This window comes from Podarcis muralis, chromosome 13 (assembly GCF_964188315.1).
Source record: "Podarcis muralis chromosome 13, rPodMur119.hap1.1, whole genome shotgun sequence".
NCBI classification, from domain to species: Eukaryota; Metazoa; Chordata; class Lepidosauria; order Squamata; family Lacertidae; genus Podarcis; species Podarcis muralis.
Window position 1 is genome coordinate 19,921,929 of NC_135667.1, and position 23,630 is coordinate 19,945,558.

The 23,630-nt window shown below is 46.9% G+C and overlaps 1 protein-coding gene across 1 annotated transcript; it reads right to left on the reverse strand.

Moving 5' to 3' along the window:
• Positions 1 to 2,255: 2,255 nt before the first annotated feature.
• LOC114582606 (trans-1,2-dihydrobenzene-1,2-diol dehydrogenase-like) lies at positions 2,256 to 16,911 on the reverse strand. The gene is made up of 7 exons (XM_028703766.2): positions 16,727 to 16,911; positions 11,482 to 11,593; positions 8,786 to 8,949; positions 6,007 to 6,259; positions 3,913 to 4,037; positions 2,725 to 2,875; positions 2,256 to 2,486 (listed from the first exon to the last, which is right to left on the reverse strand). Exons 1-7 carry the CDS (start codon positions 16,817 to 16,819, stop codon positions 2,377 to 2,379), a joined length of 1,008 nt encoding a protein of 335 aa, XP_028559599.2. The 5' UTR covers positions 16,820 to 16,911; the 3' UTR covers positions 2,256 to 2,376.
• Between the last annotated feature and the right edge of the window lie 6,719 nt (positions 16,912 to 23,630).

Here is a 23,630-nt window from a genome sequence, read left to right on the forward strand (position 1 = left end):
AGGCCAAATGGTGTTCATGTGGCACTGAGTTCCACAGTTTAACTGGGCACCTTGTGAAGGAGTGCTTCAGGGCTTCATTGGCAAACAGGTCATTGGCCACAGGGTGTGGTTTGTTCCTTTGTTCTAGTTTCTCAGATTTTTTTTTCTAGAAAGGGTATATCTGAATTAAACTGGAGGGTGGTGGGAGATATGCACACTACGGCAACTAAACAGCAGAGGGGAGGCTTGAATCCAATAATTGAGCCCATGGAGCAACTTCTGCTTGTGCAACGCCCCCCCCCCCCCCTTCTGCTGCCCCCGCCAGCCCCTTCCGCTCTCTCAGGGCAGATTTGGTGAGCACCCAGTGAGAGGAGAGGAAGCTCTGTTGTGTGAGAGGAAGTCACAACGACTTAATTGGACACAATCCAATGCATTTAATGTGGAATGATCATGCCTCGTTCGAGAACATTTTACACGTGTGTGTGTGTGTGTTTCCACATGACACAGTTGTCCTTTTGTCATCTGCCCATTTCCCATCAGTTGTTCTATGTTGTCCCCACACTGGAAGGAACCTTTTTTTTTCTAAAGGAAAAGAATGGAATAGCGCAAACTCCACAGGTGTGGAAGTTATTGCTTATTCTCCACATGGCATGGAATTTATGTAGTGGTGTTTGGAGCGCTTGAGGCTCTCGCAGCCTGACACATTTCCACCCTGTGCCTTCTCAGCTGCCTTTCTGGTGACCAACAGATGGGCTTCAGAATTATTCAGCGTTCCTAAATTAATGAATGTTAGAAAAATGTTGGAATGAAGTTATATGGCTTTAGTAGAAATGTTATAAGGAATTAAGTATAAATAGATTATTAGAGCATTAAAGGGAAAAATAAGGTTAGAATATGTTAAGACAATTATAGGATAGAAAATAGAGGAAGATGGAAAGGAATTGCTGAAACAATTAATAGAAGTGGAATACAAAAAGGGAGGTGTGAGGAGGTCGTGGAAATTAGTGAAAGAAGGATAAAATATTGAAATTGGACTGTGTTTTAAATGGTTTTTGTTTTGTTTTGTTAGTTGTATGTTAGTGTTTTGCAGTGTTTTTTTTTGTATTGTATTGTATTATTGTATGTTTTTTCTTTTTTGTTTTTTTGTAGTGTTGTGTTCAATTTGTTGGAAAACTAATAAATATTATTATAAAAAAAAACAGAATTATTCAGCGTTCCTCTTGATTTCGTTTTCCTCAAAAAAAAAACAAACAAAAAAACTTTTGCAGTGGTTATAAGACAGCTCCATCTAGCGGTTGTTATCCTGTACGTTTCTCTATCACTTGCTGCAAAAAGTTTGATCGTGGAAAGGTGACGTAAAGTCACACTATCTAGCAACCACTAGATAGTTATATAACGTCATTATATGTTGTATAATTTGGTAAAAATATTGAATGTGCTAATTCGGATGAATGCAGAATGGAACAAGTGAGGTGACACAAGTGATGTATAACCTCTGTGCCAACAAATCAGGATTTTTGCCCAATGAACAGACATCTGGAAACAGCCCAGTCCATTGTGGACCATTTAGCCTTAATTTTGATTTAATTTCCCTAACAAAAATGTGTGTGGCCTGCTGCGGGACACTTAAAAAAAAAAAAAAAGCTCAGTCTTTCTGGTTCTTTTAACTCTCTCCTGCTCTCAGTCTTAAAACAGTGGAATGGAATGAACCTTTAAAAAAGAAAAAGGAAAAAGAATTCTGGCTAAATGCAAATTCAGGAATCCCACTCTGCTTAAACCAAAGTATTGCAGTGGTACCTCGGGTTACAGACGCTTCAGGTTACAGACTCCGCTAACCCAGAAATAGTACCTCGGGTTAAGAACTTTGCTTCAGGATGAGAACAGAAATTGTGCTCCTGCGACACGGCGGCAGCGGGAGGCCCCATTAGCTAAAGTGGTGCTTCAGGCTAAGAACAGTTTCAGGTTAAGAACGGACCTCCGGAATGAATTAAGTACTTAACCCGAGGTACCACTGTACTTAAATGTAAAAGAAGGACCCAGCAGAAGGACAACTTGAGCACCACTGGTTTCTTAGGACAGTTTTATCCTGTGTTTCTGCCTCCCTTCTTAAGCTGGGGAATACCTGGCCTGTTGTTTAACCCCTCCGCTCCCCATGTCCCACAGCTCTTATTCCCAGCCCTGTTGTTCCAAATTTCTCCCCGTGCCCATGCTCCCAGTCCCTTCTCCCACTCCCTGTCCAGGCCTCCTTGGAAGACAGAATAACTCACCGTCCAAAATTGGCAAGAGCTGCTTTATTGGCCATACATGTCTGTACCACAGCCCAAGTCCATCTGCGTGCAATTTTATTTTTGAAACTGAATATGGGGTTTTGCAGGAGGGCGGGTAATGGAGTGTGCGTCACACTTTGTCCTGAGGGTAAAACACACCCACTTGACGGCGAGCTTCCTCCAGGATGGAATTGACCAGTTCGCTGTCTGCATGTGTCAGGATCGGACTTTCTTTCAAACCTAGAAGATGTGGGAAGGGAGGAGAGAAGGCTAAAAGAACACAACAGGTTTCCAAATTCTTACTTGGCCAGGAAGCTCACTGGGGGACCGGGACCAGTGGATGTAGTCCCAAAGGCTGGTTTTGAAGCAAACTTTCCCCCTTCTCTCACTCTACCCCTTGCTTTTTAAAAACGTGGCTTATTGAATTTCGGCCCAGGCAATCTAATAAAAGCGAGTCTGCGGTGTTTCGAACTGTTACCTTTGAGGAGACACTGCCGGACATGCTCCGCTTCGTAGCGCAGGCCGGTGCTGTTCTGGAAGTGCATTTTCTGGGACGGGGGAGGCAGGGGGAACTCTTCTCTCTCCCCGTTGACCACCAACTCGGTTGGGCACCAGAAGTGAGATGGAATCTGGCAGGAAGCAAGGAAACTGAGAGAAAACTGGGGAGGGTATGTGCTCCTGCCTATGCCACAAAACTGGCTTCGCACAGCCACCTTCGGAGGAAACGGACAACGCCACCCTGTATTATTCTAGCTCCTGTTTCCTTCTCCTCGTCTGCCTAGAATGCCCTTCTTTACATACAAGGTGTTTCTGTTGCAACATTTGGGCCATATTCACACACCCTACATGTAAGGAAGCTTTAAACGCTCATGGCTTTCCTCCAAACGATTCCGGGAGCTAAGAATGCTGAGAACTGTCAGGAGACCCCATAGTCCCCTCCCAGAGCTACATTTCCCATTGCTCCCCTGGAAGAGGGATAGATGGTTAAACCACTATAGAAATTCTAGCCCTGAGAGTTGCCTATCAACACCTTTAACAAACTACAGTTCCCATAATTCTTTGCAGGAAGCCACAGCTGTTTAAAGTGGTATCATAGTGCCTTAAATATGGGAGTAAATGTGGCATTGCTTTCCAGCTAAGGACTCCATTTTGGATTACAACACAGGGCTGCCTCCATTCCTAGGCTCCAGTTTTTGACCCCGGGTCCCCTAATGTTATTGGACTACAAATCCCATCGTCTCTAGCCTGTTTGGCCAATGCATAGTGACGAAGAGAGTTGTAGTCCAACAATATTGGGGGAGGGGGGGTCAGGGTTGAAAAAATACATTTCTAACCATGTTATGTACTGAAGTTCTCACCCTGGGCCAGCAGAGGGATACTGTACTGTACATAGTTTTCACTCAGGTCCACATATGAAAATAAGGGGTTGAAAGTGACGTTCAGTGATTGGATAGTTACAGAAAGTAGTTACTGTTGCGTTGTAGTGGAGCTCTATATACGCAGGCAGGCTGAACTCTCCAGTTCAGTTCTGTTCTGGCTTGTGAATAAACAAGAGCTGTTTGAAGAATTGCTGTGTCGTCTGATATGTTCACCCACAACTTAACAAACCAGGTACAATTTCCCCCCTCAGACTGCTTTAGGCCCTGGATCGGAAACTAGGAGTTACCTCGATCATGCCCTTGGTGCCGTTAATGCTGGCTCGATTTGGCATCCTGGCTGTCATGGTGCAGGTGAGGACAGCCTGGCGATTTCCCGAGTAGTTCAGGATGACTGACACGGTTTTGTCCACACCTGAGGAAAACGAAACACAAGCCTGTCACGGGGGGGGGGGGGGCGGACCACCTCTCCTGCCCTCAGTCTTCTTTGGCACCCACTCACAGATACACCTCAGCAGTTTTTATTTCTTCTTTTAAATGTTAGCATCACAGCACAAACCCGCCACCCTGTCCCCCCTCAGGCTGAAAAGCAGAGGCAGGGATTATAAATGCTCACACCAGAGGGGAGAAAAAGCAAACTATGCCCAAAGTTTGACAAAGCAAAAAGAAGTTTCTCTAGTGTGTCAAAACAACAAAAGCTATTGTCATCTTATGTATTACTTGCCTAGCAAGTCCTAGGCAGGTGACAACAATTGAAAATTGAAAACATTTTACAGTATAGTCACAGGTTATAGTCACAGGAATTTGATGGACTCTGAAGGAACACATCTCAGGTGTCAAAGAGGTACATCTTCTGGATTTCTCTATCTTCAGCGTTAGTGTAGCTCCTCAGTTCTTCTCATCTGTTTGTGGGAATTAAGGTATCCCAAACCTCCATATCCGTACTGCTCCCCTTTCTTCCCCAGTAAGAAGGGCCAGCTCTACCATTGGGCAAAATGAAGTAACTTCAGGCAGAATGAGACACCATTTTTTAAAAAGGCAGCAAATGATTCAGTAAAATGTAATTACAGCTCCTGGCTGACCTTTCCTTTGTTTTTCCTTCCCTTTCTGGATTGTTGGCTCAGATTCCAGGATCATCTTGTTTTGTCAGCTAATGCTTGGGAGACAGTCTCTTAAAATCTGAGGCACTTTCTGTGCTTGTGAATGAGATCCCCACGAGAGTTTGGAGAAGAAGACGTTCTTCCAGCTGAACAGTCAGAGACATGAAGTAGCAAAGGCAAGTTTGAAAGAAAGAGGGACAGAGACAGGGAGATGGCAGAAAGCATGTAGCCTCTGTGGGGAACAGATGTGACATAGTGGATCTATTCTCCTGCAGTTTGTCCCCACTTGTCTTCTGCTTGTCGATTTGTAATTGGCAATAAATATTAAAAGAACCCCATAAGCAAGCAATGTTCTGTCACCCACAGCAAAATCAAACCTGCTAGCACTACCCTGAGACAGCAGAGAAACATAGAGATGGAAGGATCTGTCAACTGTAAAATTTGGAAAAGTGAGAGTTTAGTAACATGAGTGTGTTTTAGCTCTTATATTGCTTCATAAAGTATGGATTTGATAGATTTTACTTTAACTGTGAATTGTACTGAATTTCTCCCCATATGTAAGAGCACATTCCGAAAAAGTTTACACATCACTTGGGAAGACAGGCAAACTAATACCAGTGTACTGGAAGAAGCAAAGATCAGCAGGGTTGAAGCAATGATTCTTCAATGCCAACTTCGTTGGATTTGTCATGTTGTGCGGATGCCTGATTATCGTCTTCCAAAGCAACTACTCTATTCCGAACTTAAAAATGGAAAGTGTAATGTTGGTGGTCAGCAAAAGAGGTTCAAAGACTCTCTCAAGGCAAATCTTTAAAAATGTAGTGTAAACATTGACAATTGGGAAACACTGGCCTGCGAACGCTCCAATTGGAGAACAGCCTTTACCAAAGGTGTCATGGGTTTTGAAGACGCTCGAACTCAGGACGAAAGGGAGAAACACTCTAAGAGGGAGGCACGTTTGGCAAACTCTCACCATGATCAACTCCTGCCCGGAAACCAATGTCCCCACTGTGGAAGGACGTGTGGATCCAGAATTGGCCTCCACAGTCATTTATGGACTCACTGTTAAAACCGTGTTCATGGAAGATAATCATACTCGGCTATGAGTGATCGCCAAAGAAGAAGAAGAAGATATTTATTTAAGGAGGGCATCTTAAATACTGTAGGAACTTTCTGACTCTTAACTTGGGCCAGCCCTTTTTTTCATTTGGTTTCCTTGATGGACAATTTCTGAAACTCCTTACTTCTTCCCCTGACAAGGAAAGTGACCAGCCAAGTACTCACCTGTATCGTGCAGGAATCCAGAGGCCAGAATGGACTCTGGCTTCTCTCCATTGAAGACCATGCAGGCAAACTGGATGCAATAGCAGCCAATATCCAGAAGGCCACCTCCCCCCAGCTCTTTCTCCACACATCTGGGGATGGAGAGTTGTGGGCTCCCAAATTCAGCATGTAACACCATCACATCCCCGAGAGAACCCTGGCTGAGCAAGGAACGGATCTTCTCTGAAGCAGGGAAAAAACGCGTCCACAGACCCTGGCGTACAAAAATTGCAGGTAGCCATGTTGGCACATTAGTGTGTGGGGGGGAATATCCAGAGCTGGCCCTTTATTAAGACAAGCTACGTAAAACCCCATAAAGAGGCCAGCAAGGCAAAAAAAATATTCTTCAAGCTGCGCATACAGTGATAAAACCCTCAGTTTGCATTTTGATAAGTCTTAAGAACGGGTTGGCAACCTTTTTCAGCTGTGGGCCGGTCCACTGTCCCTCAGACCATGTGGGGGGCCGGACTATTTTTTTGGGGGGGGGGGAAGGAACGAATTCCTATGCCCCACAAATAGCCCAGAGATGCATTTTAAATAAAAGGACACATTCTACTCATGTAAAAACACACTGATTCCTGGACCGTCCATGGGCAAGATTGAGAAGGTGATTGGGCCACATCTGGCCCACAGGCCTTAGGTTGCCTACCCCTGCTTAAGAACATGGGGGGTTGATGCCAAGAATGGCTGAGCCTTCAGATGTTGCTGGATTGCAACTCCCATCATCCCTGACCATTGGCCAACCTGATTGGAATTGTAGTTCAAAACATCTGGAAGGCACCCAGCTAGGGAAGGCAGGTAGAAAGGCTGATTTGAATGCTGGCAACCAGCTGACAGCCCTTTGGGACTTTTAGTACTGGGCCAGAAGAAACAGCATTTCCACAAGCAATGCCAAAACATTGGGGGTCTAGTTTCCAGCAGGGCTTCCGCCCCGCCCCCCCAGTGTGGCCAGATTTGCTTCCTATTTGAATTCCCCACAGTATAGTGTTTATATTTGAACCCTAAACCATAGCTAAGTTTAACTATGGCTTGTTTAAACAAGTCAGTTTCATAACCTATAGTTTGGAGCGAGCTTGCTTCAAACAAACCATAAGTGCAGATGATGCAATGAGCGGCAATTAATCAAAAGCAGAAGTCAAATGTTCAAGGGGGAAAGATGTCTAAGCCTGGTGGGTGGGGAGGCTAGGCTGGTTCACACCACAATAAACCATGGTTTGCAATTACGTCCAAACATAGCCAGTGACTTGGTTTGAACATAATGCTAAGCTAAACCATGGTTTAGTGCAAAGAAGCAAAGATACAGGACCCCACAGTGAAGACCGCAGCTGCTATGTTCCTCCCCTGGTCCCGCTGCTGCTGCTGCTGTGTTACATGGGGCTAATCCATGGTTTGATTTAGCATTATGTCCAAACCCAGGCTCACAGTTTTCTCCAGACAAAGCATGAGCTGCAACGCTTGTTCTTTGTCTACCACTCCCCCAGACAAACCACAACCCTGGTTTTGATTCCAGTGCTCAGGCAAATTGTAGCTTAGCTCACAGCAGTGTGGCAGCAGCAGGACCTAGGAAGGAGTGGGATTTCCACTCCGGGAAGTTGCAGCTTTGCTAGTTGGCACTAAGGGCTTATCCTCACTTACCTCTTTCCAGGCACAGATCTACACTTTAAAGTTCCATGTCCAAGGGATCTTCTTTTTTTTCTTCTTTTTTGCCCTGGAGCTTTCCCTGAGAAAAACACGCTCTTTAGCGCTCATTCGGAGCAAATGGCAATTTGAGTCTTTCATGGGTTGCTGTTTGCTCTGATTCAGCTTTAAAGAGAGGGATTTTGTGGGGGAAGCCAAAAAAACGGGTGCTTGGACATGGAACTTTAAAGTGCAGGCCATGCTTGGAAAGAGCAGAGGTAAAGTAAGCGTGAATAAGCCCTAAGCCATTGTTTGGTGAAACTCCAGCGGGTGCAGAATGCTGTGGCGAGACTCCTTACGGGGTCCTCGCTGCGAGATCACATTCACCCGGTGCTATACCAGCTGCACTGGCTCCCGGTGGAGTACAGGATCAGGTTTAAGGTGCTGGTGTTAACCTTCAAAGCCCTATACAGCCTAGGACCCTCGTACCTACGGGACCGCCTCTCCTGGTATGTCCCACAGAGGAACTTACGGTCTTCAAACAAAAACATCTTGAAGGTCCCAGGCTACAGAGAGGTTAGTCTGGCCTCAACTAGAGCCAGGGCTTTTTCGGCTGTGGCCCCGATCTGGTGGAACGCTCTGTCACAAGAGACTAGGGCCCTGCGGGACTTGACATCTTTCCGCAGGGCCTGCAAGACAGAGCTGTTCCACCAGGCCTTTGGCCAGGGCACAGCCTGACCCCCTCCTTTGGCAATCCTCACAGAACTTCTAGCCCAATGGTTGCCATTAATTTGATTGGAATTAATTTTAGAATGAAATGATTTTAGAATGTTTTATCATTTTACTGTTGTTAGCTGCTCTGAGCCCGGCTTCGGCTGGGGAGGGCGGGATATAAATAAAATTTATTATTATTATTATATGTGAACCAACAGGCTGTGGTGGTCATTGGGGTTTGAAATTCCAGCGGCGCTGAATGCCGCTGTGCAATGCCAACACTCGCCCCCTCCGCCTCTTGCTTTCTGTTATTCATCATTGTTGCAATGCCCTCTAGGCTTGGCGCCCAGTGCCGGTTGTGATCCCCTAAGTCTGCCTCTGCTTCAGGGGGACTGCCTTTGCCTTGTACCTCCATGAAGAAGACGTTCTTTTGCCGAGCTGCCTGCACCAGGGCCTTCACTTCTGCGGTGTTCATGCCCAGCGGTTTCTCACACAGCACGTTCTTCCCAGCCTGGATGAAGAGGAGGCTGGTAGGGAGATGATATGGATTCACCACCCCAATGTGGACCACATCTGTAACAGAGATTTGAGAGAGTGAATACATAGCCAAGACCAGCAGGAAATGGGGGATGGGCGAGAGACCATGGAAAAGACCCTGATTCTAACCAGAAGCGTTTTTACTGGGCATTGTTGGGAGTGATATAAATAGAAAGGAATATAAGCTTTTTTTAATATGCAATAACTGCAGCAAGAATATTATTGGCCCAAAAATGGAAGCAAGAAGAATTACCAACAATTGAAGAATGGACGATGAAGTTAATGGACTATGCAGAATTAGATAAACTAACAGGAAGGATTCGAAACCGGCGGGACCATAAATTCACAGAAGACTGGAGTAAATTTACTGACTATTTGAAAATTCACAGAAGACTGGAGTAAATTTACTGACTATTTGAAAAGCATTTGTGAAGATCAGACGACGTTTGTAGGTTTGCAAGAAGTTTTGTGAGGAGTATTATTGGAAGTATTACAAAAATGGAGAAGGGGAAGGATGATTTGTTAAGAGATGTAAAGGCAATATAAAGTTAAGAAATGCATAAGAAGTGGTTAAAACGGTGGATCATCAGAGGTGCTGGTGGAAGTCTAAAAAGATTGTATAAGTGATAGGTTTTGTAGTACAATTTATAATTTATATGTTAAAATCAATAAAAATTGTTTTTTTAAAAAGGAAAAGACCCTGATTCTACCCACCTTAGTTCTGTGCAGTTCAGATAATCTTTTTTATGCCCATGAGTATTGAGTGTTTGTTGACAATGTCAAGAGGCAGCAGAGATTGCCACGATTTGGGCAGTCCTTGCAAGGAGGTCTTTTGCTAGCAGACCACCTGGCAGTACTAGAGTGTGTTAAAGTGAATCAGACTCACAGACCACCTAATGGCTACGGGAAAGAACTGGGTAACAAAAAACAAACTTTGCACGGTGCATAGGGTAATCTGAAATGTTCTCCAGCTAACAATAGAGGTACGGCTTGAAAGGACTGGCTATCATAAAAGATCTTGTCTCCATGCTTCTTTTGATTTACTTTTTGTGACCCAGTCTTACCTCCACTTGGAAGGTCAATGCACGTTGGAAATAAATAAATAAATAAATAAATATATAAATAAATAATAGCAACAACAACAACAACAACAACATTGTACCTTGCCCATCTGACTGAGTTACGCCAGCTACTCTGGGTGGCTTCCAACAAAATACAAAAACACAGTAAAACATCAAAAATTAAAAACTTCCTGAAACAGGGCTGCTCTCAGATGTCTTCTAAAAGTCATATAGTTGTTTATCTGTTTGACATCTGATGGGAGGGCATTCTACAGGGAGGGTGCCACTGCCGAGAAGGCCCTCTGCCTGGTTCGCTGTAACCTCACTTCTCACAATGAGAGAACCACCAGAAGGCCCTCGGAGCTGGACCTCAGCATCTGGGCTGAACGATGGGGGTGGAGGCCCTCCTTCAGGTATACAGAACCAAGTCTGCTTTAGTTTTGCACACTATATTATTGTCAAGCAGTCTGCTAACAAAAGAACCCCTGGCACAGACGAGTGCCAGCCCCTCATACGACAGGGTATCAAATCAAGCATTATGCATTGTGCATGTGGTAACCAATTAAATACCCCACATCTCAAGCTCCTGCGGGCTCCCAACATAACCTTGGATAACCTCGGCAGAAAGAAGGGAGAGAATCAGATGAGCCAGATATGTCCATGTTTGCTGAGTCAGCTGCTCACCAGCACAGAAGCTTTTTCCTAGATGTAGCAAAAAGTGGTGAGGCACATAGATAACAGATTATTTCTTTCTGAGGAGAGAGTTTAGAAAGGCCACAAATTATATTTCCAAGAATTGGGTCGCTACAACAGCTCAATAGATCCTTTGTTCCTAAAAATAATAATTAAAAAGCTTCAGAAACTTGCAAGCAAAGGATACAAAGGGATCAGTGTTCCTCAGGGGACAGGTCCTATTTTATCATCCTGTAGTAGCCATGTGGCATTGTCTGTAAGAGAGCTGGCAGGCACAAGCCCTAAGGCAGTGGTTCTCAACCTGTGGCTCCCCAGATGTTGTTGGACTACAACTCCCATCATCCCTGAGCTCTGGCCTTGCTAGCAAGGGGTGATGGGAGTTGTAGTCCAACAACATCTGGGGGCCCACAGGTTGAGAAAGGCTGCAGACGCTTCGCATCAGGCATCAGCCTTGGACAGACAGTGAGGTCACAGCACCTGGAAAGACCCCAGCGCTGCCTCGAAGGAAAGGCCATAGTAGCTCATTGGCAGAAGGACCTGAGTTCAATTCCTGACATCTCCAGAAAGAGCTGGGATTGTCCTGCTTGAATCCCTGGAAGACCACACAGGCCTCCCTAACAGCCCTTGGAAGAAGGCTGGGAAGCAAGAAGTGGGAACTCAGTTTTGGGGGCAAGGATGGGCCTGCCGGATGTCACTGGACTCCTGTTCCCATGAGTCCCGGCCAGCAGTGCCAAGGATGGTCAAGGACGATGGGAGTTGCCCTCTCTCTAGCCACAAGTCCCCCAGCCCTGTTTTAGGAGGGAAGGCAGCTCACCAACATCAGCATCCTCAGCCAGTTCTGCGTACGAGCCGTAGGCCTTGGGGATGCCGTGGATCTTGGCATATTGCTGAGCCCGGCTGAGGTCGCGAGAAGCAATGGCCACTACCTGGAGGAGAAGAAAGAGTTAACGGGCAGGAACTCATCCTCCCCCCCCCCCCCCGCAACTTTCTTATAGTGCCTGCATTATGTCTTAGGTATCAAAATGCCAACCCATTCCCCCCCCCCCTTATTGAGGGGGCAATCCTATGGCTAGGATCCACCAGGATGAGCATTTTAGGATCCAGTGGATCTTTGTCTCCACAGCTTGATTTGTGGCTCAGCTGCCCTTAAGTCCCTTGACCTTGGCTCAGCTGAAGTTAAGAAGCCATATACCTTCCGATGCTTTCAGACACCTGCCTTCAGATGTCTTTTAAAGGTTGTATAGTTACTTATCTCCTTGGCTCAGGGGTTCCATTACTCCAAACCCTCCAACATTTATCCAGTGAAAATAGGGACGTCCTAAGGAAAAGTGGGACATTCCAGGGTCAAATCAGAAACCGGGGCGGCTTCTGTAAATCCGGGACTGTCCTGGAAAATAGGGACACTTGGAGGGTATGCAATACAGTGGTGCCTCGCAAGACGAAAAGAATCCGTTCCGCGAGTCTCTTCGTCTTGTGGTTTTTTCGTCTTGCGAAGCAAGCCCATTAGTGGCTTAGCGGATTAGCGCTATTAGCGGCTTAGCGGGCTTAGCGGATCAGCTGATAAGCGGCTTAGTGGATCAGCTGACAAGTGGCTTAGCGGCATGGGGAAAAGGGGGGGAAAGGAAAAAAACCCTGCAGGAACTCGCAAGACATTTTCGTCTTGCGAAGCAAGCCCATAGGAAATTCGTTTTGCGAAGCACCTCCAAAACGGAAAACCCTTTCGTCTAGCGGGTTTTCCGTCTTGCGAGGCATTCGTCTTGCGGGGTACCACTGTACAGTGGTACCTCAGGTGAAGTACTTAATTCATTCCGGAGGTCTGTTCTTAACCTGAAACTGTTCTTAACCTGAAGCACCACTTTAGCTAATGGGGCCTCCTGCTGCCGCTGCGCCGCTGGAACACGATTTCTGTTCTCATCCTGAAACAAACTTCTTAACCTGAGGTACTATTTCTGGGTTAGCGGAGTCTGTAACCTGAAGCGTATGTAACCTGAAGCGTATGTAACCCGAGGTACCACTGTACGGGCGAGCTTTAGGCCAGCTTCTTGTGAACAGGATTGCCTCTTTAATCTGGATCTTCCCTTTCCAGAGAAAACCTGAAGAGTTGTTTTTGTTTTAAAGATGTGGCCAGCAACCCATTTGTGATATTTGCCAGGCTGCTTACAAAGTCAAGTGCCTGTGTAGAAGGATCCTTGGCACCAAAGGAGTGAGAAGGGTTACTACGTTCCAGCGCAAGCCGTTTCCTAGAGAGGCCAGAAAGGGAGCAGCAATCCAGGAAGGGCGTCTTCTCGAAGCTGAGAGGAAGTTTCTGCTGCCAATTGAGGTCACAAGCTCTGGGCTTCAGTCCCACAGCTGCCTCCCTCTCTCTTTCTAGGACAAACATCGACGCACAGGGCACAGTGAAGCACTTTGCAAACAGAGTCAACCAAACACTCTCCAGTGCATGCAACCAATAATGAAAAAGAGACGTCGTCTGCAAACATGCCTCCAGATCCAGCACCTGCGCCATAGGTGGGGCTCACAGGTTAAACACTTGGGCTGTGGAGAGCTGGAATTAAAATTCTTTCTAAAATGGTACAGAACTCCAGCCCAGCTAGCTAATATGGTAGCAGGATTGAACGCAAACTGTTGGCACTGTAAACTAGCCAAGGGATGGTTTTCCCATATGTGCTGGGAATGCCCAGAGGTAAAGGAATTCTGGAATAAAATCCTAAAGGTTATTAATGAAATTTTTAAAGTGAAGCTTTCAACAGACTTTGATTTCATGACAATGGGTATACCTGGAAACACGGCTATGGAGAAAGGTGACCAGCTTACCTTCAAAGCTATGATTTTAGCGGGAAAGGCAACGATAACTTTAGGTTGGAAAGAGAGAGGAAAATGGACAGTAGAGGCATGGAATAGTTATTTGTTTGAATTTATTCAGTTGGACATTGTCGCAGTCATGTCACAGGAAACGTGGAAGGTCAAGTCTACCACGATAAGGAACAGATGGAACCCCTATCTTCAATGGATAGAAACTACTGGAACAAAAGACATTTGGTGGAAACTAAAGATGCTATGCCCGTGGCTGAGGATAAATGTTTGAACCCTTCCAATGGATATGGGTGGGCGGGAAGGGAGGGAAAGCAAAAATTGTACAGGAAATTTAAAAATTGGAAGGAGATAATATAATGTATGTAAGAATCTTGAACTAAACAAAAATAAAAAATAAAAAATACTTGGGCTGTGTCAGGGAACTGCCATCAGTGCCGGAGGGAGAGAGCAAGCTCCAGAGGGATCCCAGAGAGCGTCCCGGGATTGGGAGAGGCAGCCCATCTTCTGGGGAAGGGAATCAGCTTAGCTCCAGTGGAGAACGGGGGCAGATTGGGGAATCAGAGAGGCGGTCACATGACTCCTTGCCGGGGACCAGCAGGGAGAGGAAGGGTCCTCCGCTGCCTACGCCCTCCTTGCGCAGAAGGCTTCCGCACAGGGAGAGTAGGAGGAGACTAGGCGTCAAAGAACTTCTGTGCTGGAAGAAGTTCAAGAAACGCCCACTGACGGATTCTGCCAGCGATTGAGACAGCCACGGGTGAGTGGCTGTCCGGACAGGAAAGGTTTACTCAGGCAACCCAGCCAGGTGTTGGCACAGGCTTACGCACGAGCAACCCCTAGAACCATTACAGGCTGTGAACACACCAAAAATGTATAGCGCACCCCCCAATAATCCCAGGAACTGTAGTCTGTTAAGGGTGCTAGGAACTGTAGGTCAGGGGGTTAACTACAGTTCTCAAGATTCATGGGGGGGTGTGCCTTAAAGGGATGGTGTGTAAGCAGCCTCTGAGGCCCCAAACTCCCCCTTCAGATCTCTGGGACAGAAAGCTGCTGAAAGTGTTCACAGAGCCTAACCCCATCCCACTCATTTTCTGTCTTCCACGCTGGTCACTTCCGGGTAGGGATGCAAGAGAAATGTGATTGGGTTCACATTTAAAGCCAGATATATCAAATTTGCAGTTTCCAAAACAGCGTGAGAATGGAAACTTAGGACTCGGCTATACAGCCGCAAATAAAACGTTGTGAATGTGTTGTAAAGTGCAATATACAACTGTGGCACTAGGTGGTGGTGGTGAGCTATAGCAAATCCAATGCAATTTTCAAAACAATTTTTTTTTTTTAAAAGCATTTTCACAACGTTTTTAGCGCGTGGTGTGTAGATTCCACCACAGCCATATTTCAAAAGTTGCACATATCTGAATTTTGCGATGCAAGTTCTCCAACCAAACAATGCTTAGAGCAATGCACATATCAGGGGAAACTCTTCCTGAAAACGAATATACTAGGAAAATTTTTTATATATATAAGAACGCATTATATCAGGAGAAATTGCTTGCAAAAATGTGCACATCAGTCAAAGCGGCATACAAAAATGTGTTTCTCAGAAGAAAATGGCGGCAGTCTAGTTTCTGTGACTGCATATGCACCATACATTTAAAGCACATCCCCCCCCCCCCCGAAAAGAATCCTGGGAACCTTAGTTTGCTAAGAGTGCTGCAATTGTAATTCTATCTTGGGTAAACTTCAGTTCCCATTATTCTTTCCAGTGTGGGGTGGCGGAAACTGCTTTAAATGTGTGGTGTGTACACAGACATAGTCTCACACTCAGAGTTTCATTTCTCTTTGCATAAAGGTAAGGTAAAGGTACCCCTGCCCGTACGGGCCAGTCTTGCCAGACTCTAGGGTTGTGCGCTCATCTCACTCTATAGGCCGGGAGCCAGCGCTGTCTGCAGACACTTCCGGGTCACGTGGCCAGCGTGACAAGCTGCATCTGGCGAGCCAGCGCAGCACACGGAAACGCCGTTTACCTTCCCGCTGGTAAGCGGTCCCTATTTATCTACTTGCACCCGGGGGTGCTTTCGAACTGCTAGGTTGGCAGGCGCTGGGACCGAACGACAGGAGCACACCCCGCCGCGGGGATTCGAACCGCCGACCATGCAATCGGCAAGTCCTAGGCGCTGAGGTTTTACCCACAGCGCCACCCGCGTCCCTCATTCATTCTCTTTGCATGAAGCCACCTAAATCTCATCATTTCCTAGCTGGGATGGTGGGTTGGGGTCAGTTATTGAGAGCTGTCTCCAGCACTACCTCTCCCGGTTCTGTCCATTTGTCCAGCCCCCAGTCCTCCGACACAAGTCACCTATCTGCTGTATGCGGTACCTTTTATTATCAAATTAGCTTTTATTTAAAAAATTGTTGTGAAAACAAACAAATAAACAAGGAAAAGTACAAATAGCATCTCCACTTTCAGTTCATAAGAGTCTTTGGAATGAGACACCATCAGGGCTTTCTTCCGGCTACGACTTGCCAGAACTCAGTTCTGTCATCTCTCATGTGGGTGTCGTTGCCATTATAAGAGAACAAGAGAGGCGCTCCTGGTGAGTTCTGACTCTTCTTTTTCTAGGAAAATAGCACTGTATGTGGTATTTAACAACCTAAGCAAGAGACAGCTGTTGCCCCAAGGAGATGAAAGTCTCAGATTTGGCAGAAGGTTCATGGAACAGGAAACTGTGAGTACATATGAGTCTGGATCAACCCGTCATTTAAGAACATCAGATCAGGCCAGAAGCCCATCTATTCTAGCATTCTCTTTTATTTTTAAATAATTACAGTGGTACCTCGGGTTACAGATGCTTCAGGTTACAGGCACTTCAGGTTACAGACTCCGCTAACCCAGAAATAGTGCTTCAGGTTAAGAACTTTGCTTCAGGATGAGAACAGAAATCGTGCAGCGGCAGCACGGCAGCAGCGGGAGGCCCCATTAGCTAAAGTGGTGCTTCAGGTTAAGAACAGTTTCAGAATGAATTAAGTTCTTAACCCGAGGTACCACTGTGTTGTGGACTGACTAGCTGCTTCAAAGAGGACAGCCGTTCTCCCAACCATGGAACATGGACTGGATCTTGTTTCTTACGAGAAATGGTGGCAAAACCCCAGGCACATGGGTGCCACCTCCTCCGACAGGAAGCTAATGATAGAAAATGGGCTTCTGCTGCCCAAGTGCTTTCCCTCTCAAAAACCACCCCTGCTACCTTGTGATCCTCAGGTGGCAAAGTCTTCAGGGCGACCAGGAAGTCGTGGGCGATCTTCCCTGCAGAGCAGATCCCCCAGCGTGTGACCACCATGGCAGAAGAGGGCGAGAGGCAGCAGATCTAGGAAGCAGCAGCACACGGCTAATGGCAGAGCGGCGAGCTGCTCCGAGGAGGGAAACTTTCGTAACAGTTTAAGAGTTTGCTGCTTTTAAAAGCTCTCGGGAGTGGCGAGGAGCCAGCAGGGGGCAGCAGAAGCTCATGATAGGGAAGGGAATGGCAGGGGTTGAATCCGGGAAAGGGAACCTCACTGCCTCAAAATCCTGGGTTCTTTTAAGTCAAGGTTGGGGGACCAGTGGCCCTCCTGGACTACAACTCCCATCATGCCTCACAATTAGCCCCACTGATTTGAGTTGATAGGAACTGGAGGGCAGCAATATTGGGAGGGCAGCAGGTTCCCCACCCTGTGCCCTAGGGAGAGAACAATTCCCGCCGCCCCACAACACTGGCAATAGGGCTCTACACCTTTCAGAGCTTCACGGCACGGGCTGCCATGTTAGGAAGAACTTCCCAATGGCATGCAGTGAGCAAACAGTCTTACCTGGAGGGACGTGGGTGGCACTGTGGTCTAAACCACTGAGCCTCTTGGGCTTGCCGATCGGAAGGTTGGCAGTTCGAATCCCCACGATGGAGTGAGCTCCCATTGCTCTGTCCCAGCTCCTGCCAACCTAGCAGTTCGAAAGCACACCAGTGCAAGTAGATAAATAGGTACCACTCCAGCGGGAAGGAAAACAGCATTTCCATGCTCTCTGGTTTCCATCACAGTGTCTCGTTGCACCAGAAGCAGTTTAGTCATGCTGGCCACATGACCCAGAAAGCTGTCTGTGGACAAACGCCGGCTCCCTTGGCCAATAAAGCGAGATGTGCGCCTTTGACTGGACTTAACCACCCGGGGATCCTTTACCTTTTTACCTTTCCACATGGAGATAAAGGCTCTCAGTGGCTACTAGCAGCCATAGCTATGCTCTGCCTTTGCAGTTGGAGGTAATAATGCTTCTGAATACCAGCTGCTGGAAATCTCAGGAGGGGAGAGGGCTCTGGCCTTTGGGTCCTGCTTGTGGTATTCCCAAAGGGGCATCTGGTTGGCCGCTGCAAGAGCAGAATGCTGAACTAGATGGACCATGGGCAGTGGCAGACTTGGGGCTTTCAAATTTCAGCAGCGTGTTGTGCGGTGTCAGAAAACCCCCTTCATCTCTCATCTTCTGTTCATTGCTGCGGTGCCCCCTGTAGCACCCTTGGCTTGGCGCCCCACGCAGGCAAACCAGTCTCGCTCCCCTAAATCCGCCTTTGCAATGGGCCTGATTCAGCAAGGATCTCCTTGCACGTTTAGCTGTTTGGCAGTGGAACACAGGCTGCCTCGGAAGGCAGCAGTAGGGACGACGAGGAAGGACGCACAAATCTGCTTTCTGCTTACACAGGTGATGTATAGCTCTGATGTATCGCTCGTTCATCAGTTATTGTGTATAACAAGGGTAAAGGTAAAGGAACCCCGGACCGTTAGGTCCTGTCGCGGACGACTCTGGGGTTGCGGTGCTCATCTCGCTTTCAGGCTGGGGGAGCTGGCGTTTGTCCAAAGACAGCTTTCCAGGTCATGTGGCCAGCATGACTAAAAAGCTTCTGGCGCAACGGAACACCGTGACGGAAACCAGAGCACATGGAAATGCCGTTTACCTTCCTGCCGGAGCGGTACCTATTTATCTACTTGCACTGTGTGTTTTCGAACTGCTAGGTTGGCAGGAGCTGGGACCGAGCAATGGGAGCTCACACTGTCATGGGGATTTGAACCGCTGACTTTGTGATCGGCAAGCCCTAGGCTCTGTGGTTTAACCCACAGCACCATCCACATCCCTATAACAAGGATAGGTAACCCTTTTTTGGCCCAAGATCTGCATTCCATTCTGGCCTACCTTTGGAGGGTCACATGGTGGTGGTGGGCGGGGCCAGAGGTGAAAGTGGGTGGAGCAATGAATGTCAACGTTATCTCTGGACAGGAGGCAAATGTCTGCACCAACATTATTTCCTCCGTCCAGGCAATCAGGAAACGTCATCAGAGTTCAAGGTCACCTGCTAGCCAGCCGAAAACACTCAGGAGCTGAAGCTGGACCGGTGAGGAGGTGCGGCCTGGAGATAGGGGGCGTGGCCTGAGAAGACTTCCAAAAGCCAAAACAGACTTTCTGATGCTCCTTACCTTGGGATTATACAGTGGAAATGATGGCAAAGTATTTTTACGGCTGTGCTATGTTCGCCGCCTAGATACTCTTTAAGTGTGCGACATATAGTCTATAAATAAAATATATGTCACCTTGAGCACCTTAGCAGAAAGTTTAGCTAGGAATCAATAAAATAATCAATAGTGAGTAGAGCAGGGTAGGAGCTGGTGCTCCTGGGTTCTCTGTTGAGAGGCGTGTGGCATAGACCTAAGGAGGCAGGAGAGGTGGGTTCTGGTGTGGCTGGGTGGGTGGGGTAGGGGAGAAGTCGGCCTGTTTCTTTTTAGGCATGAGAACAAGTGAAATTCAAGCTCCGGTCACCTTGTCCCCTCCCTGTCTGCACCAAAGACTGATCTAAGGCGATGGAGAGCTGCACTGCTGAGCCAGGGGAAATTGGAGCCGAGTGCATTGGGATCCAGCTGCGACCATAAAGGCAGGAGATGCAACCTGTGCCAGGCTTCTCAAAAAAATAAAATAAACTAGCCTGCAGTCTGAAGCCCATGTGCACGACACAGGTGCAATTTAAGGCACCCGTGATTTGCTTTACCAATGATATAAGTAATAGGGTCTGGGGCTGGGTCATTCACTGGGTTCTATGGAAGGAAGTGCTGGAAGCCACCTGCCAACCCGAAACTGGTCTCCTTGCAAGGTTCTGTGGCCACAGTCCTTTGCCTCTAAGGCTAAAGTCATGCCATCAATTTAAAGCAACATGACACCACTTTAAGCAGGCATGGCTTCCCCCAAAGAATTCTGGGAGCTGTAGCTTGTTAAGGGTGCTGGGGGGTGTTAGGAGGCCCCCTGTCCACTACAATTATTTGATTGTTAAACTACACTGCGAGTTGTAGCTCTGGGAGGGGAATTGGGGCCTCCCATCAGCTCCCAGCACTGTATAAGTGCCTGATGAATGAACAATAAAAAGGGGGTCTGGAGGCGCCCTTTATTGAGCATTGATTTTGATTGGTTTGGCCAAGTTCCAGACACATAGAAGTCACAGGTTTCTAAATTCACACACACTTCTGTCCTCTGTCCAGGCAAGAAAGAGGCAGAGTCTGAAGTGGGGTGGGGGAAGGGGGGCTATAGGGTTGCTTTTGGCCTTTAGGCTTAAAGCTCTCCACCCTGGCTGAGGGAGCTGTAAAGATTCCAGCCAAGGTGGCCAGCCTTAAGTACTATTAAAAAAGAGAGAAAAGGCCATGAACCCTGAAAATACTATGGAAATAATGAAGGGCATTGACTCTGAGCCCGTTTGAGGACTTGGTTATTGAGTAAAGGATGTGTTATGTACTGAAGTTCTCACCCTGGGCCAGCAGGGGGATACTGTAGATAGCTTTCACTCAGGTCCACATATGCAAATAAGGAATTGAAAGTGACGTTCAGTGATTGGATAGTTATGGAAAGTTGTTACTGTTGCGTTGTAGCTGAGCTCTATATAAGCAGGTTGGTTGAACCCTTCAGCTCAGTTCTGTTCTGGCCTGTGAATAAACAAGAGTTGTTTGAAGAATTGCTGTGTCGTCTGATATGTTCACCCACAACTTAACAGGATGACAACAAGGAATAGGGCCCTTTCGGTGGTCCAGCCTTCGTTCCTGTTTGTGGAACGCTCTCCCAAGAAAGGCTCACCTGGTGCCAACTTTGACAACGTAGCAGAGCCAGACAAAAACTTTGTTTCTGTCACTAGGTATTTGAGTGTTGCGTTTATCACCCTTGGGGATGGTTTCATTCTTTAAATTATTTTGTAATAATCGTGCTGATGGCTGTGAGAGAACACGCTTTGTAGATTGAGGTATATTTTCTCGATGTGTTCACCAGATTTGATTGTTTTATTGTGCATTGAACTCTGAATTTGTATGTGTGCTATTTTATATTGTACACCACCTCTAGGCATGTTTGAATAAGGCGCTTCATAAATATGAAGTAATAATAATAGAGAAGTGTGATGACAGAATATAATTTTTCATGACATTCTTGAAGAGATAGAACTCAGTTCACGTAAAGTAGGTTTGGAGGATAAATTTGATTCAGTCCACGTTTAAAGGCGAACCAGCTTAATCCGCACTTTCAGAAAACAATATGCAAACAGCCATCTTTCCAAATTTGCACTTTTCTGAATTTTGCCAGGCAGCTCTCCATTAAAGTAACATGCACAGAACTGCACAGACTAGACTAAAGCCTGTTAGAGAAAATCAAACACATTACTCCAGGGGGAAACTGCTTTGCAAAACTGTATGCTAAAACAGTGACGAATTTTCATGAGGGCTTGAAAAAATTCACGAACTGATTTTGAAGTGTGGAGACTGCTAAACTAAGAAACGGAGAGAGCCTGAAATTGACTCCTTTATCCTCCCCACAGCCTCAAGGCCTACTCAATGAGTTTCATTCTGGGACAAGACTCTCTTCCACTATCCCAGAGATAGTGAATCGACTCTGTGTATTCTCCCCTCTGTGGTCCCAGGAGTACACACTGCAGGGTTTTGCAGCTGTGAATACCTGAGCAAGCACAGCAGGAACCTGAGTGACCCTGAAACGATGCAGTTTCCCAGCGGCCAACCTGAAGCTGGGCTGAAAGGACACGACACCGGCTAGTTTATCTCCCCTACAGTTCCTTTTGCATCTCTGATCTGCCCTGCCTGAACCTCTCCCTCGGCTCCCACCCTGCCCCTCTCCTCCGCCTAATAATCCCTGAGCCAACTGTCTATTCCTGGTTTAATCCGACTGCAGCTGGCCAGCCACGTGCCAACCTAGCTGTCCCCTCCCGCCTACAGATAAAGTTGCCAACAGGCAGGGCGGGCCGGGAAGCAACCTGACTTGCTCCTACCCCATTAACAGAGGGGTGGTTGATATGTAAAAAATAAATAAATCTGCAAGCAAAGCAAAGCACAGCTGGATATCAAATGGCTTGTAAAGGAACAGCTGCTGGGCCTGCTGGTTCCAGAACTGGCAACCTTTCCTTGAGGAGCCTGAATACTGGCCCATCTCTTTCTTCTCTAGATTACTAGGATGGGAACCTGTGACCCTGAAGAAGAGTTTGGATTTGATATCCCGCTTTATCACTACCAGAAGGAGTCTCAAAGCGGCTAACAATCTCCTTTCCCTTCCTTCCCCACAACAAACACTCTGTGAGGTGAGTGGGGCTGAGAGACTTCAAGAAGTGTGACTGGCCCAAGGTCACCCAGCAGCTGCATGTGGAGGAGCGGGGAATCGAACCCGGTTCACCAGATTACGAGTCTACCGCTCTTAACCACTACACCAAGCTGGCTCTATCATCCCTGCAGATGGTATTGGACTCCATCCCAGACCGTTGGCCATGCTGGCTGGGGCTGATGGGTGCTTGGGGTCCAACTATCTATCCCAGCTCTGTGTTGTCTACAGCTGTGCCCTGTAGTTTCTACAAGTGGGGGCAGCAAGCAGAAACGGCAGAGCGGCTGCCCCTGTCTCGGATACTCCGTTCCATTGCCACTCTGCCTTCCCAACAGCCTGAATTCCATAGCCACAGAGCATGCTCAGCTCTTGTTAGGGGTTTCAAGAGTTCTCCCCTCTCCTGCTTAAAAGCTGCTTCCTTAGAAAAAGCTCAGCACTTCTGCAGTCTTTGTGGGGTTTCCCCACCCTCACCCTACAAGCCTTCCTCTCGTGGATGGATGGCAATGGCATCTTCAGCCTGACCCTGAGAAACAGAGGGAATTAATGGTGTTCAGACTCTGTTTTTGCGCCCCTAGCTCAGGGATTCCAGTCCTGGGGAAAGCCTCTGTACATTCAGTAGGATTGTCCTTTAGGGATGAGCTCCTTGTGTGTGGATACACTAGAATGTATGTATGCTGAGCTATAATATGATAGGATCCCTTCCCTGATACGGATGTGGGGGTGGGATTTGATTCTGTTTGGAAACTAAAGGGGCACTTACCTAATCTGCACTTTTCGAAAGAATATGCGAACTGAAACGCAGCCATCCTACAAAATTTGCATTTCTCTGAATTTTGCAAAGCAGTTCTCAAGCCAAGTAATGTGTACTAAATGTGTACTAATGTGTATGTATACTAGGGGAAAGAATGCATTAAAAATGTATATATCTGTGAAAATACCACACACAAGGCTTTAGACAAGAGAACATTGCATTGCAAAAATGTGTATATTAGGCAAAAGTGCATATAAAAATGTGTGTGCCAGCAGAAATCTGACATTAAAAATAAAAAAGTCTAACGTATGGGGAACCATAGAGAAGTGAACCTGAGACTGGAAAAATGAGAAACTTGAGAGAAACTGACAGATTTACCCATCCCCATTTCCTGTTATGTCACTGCCCATGTCAAAATGCTGCCCAAAAGGTAGAATAAGCATTTTGTAAACAGGGGTCCTCAAATTTTCTGCTTCGGGGCCCACTTGAGAGGGCTGAAAATTACTGAGGCCACCAGTCACAAAATAGCAGTGTTGGGGCAGAGCCAGTAACAAAATGGTGGCGGAGGGAAGGCAGTTTTCCCTAATCAGGTGGCAATTACTGGCAACCGTTTTCTATTAATATCTAATGCATTTTTTGAATAGGCCACATTCTTAGCCACAGTGACTTTCTTGTGGTAAGGAGATGCGACTTCTATAGGTAAACTTTCTTAAAGCTACGTACAGACGTTGGCTTGGAAAGTATCATGACTCAA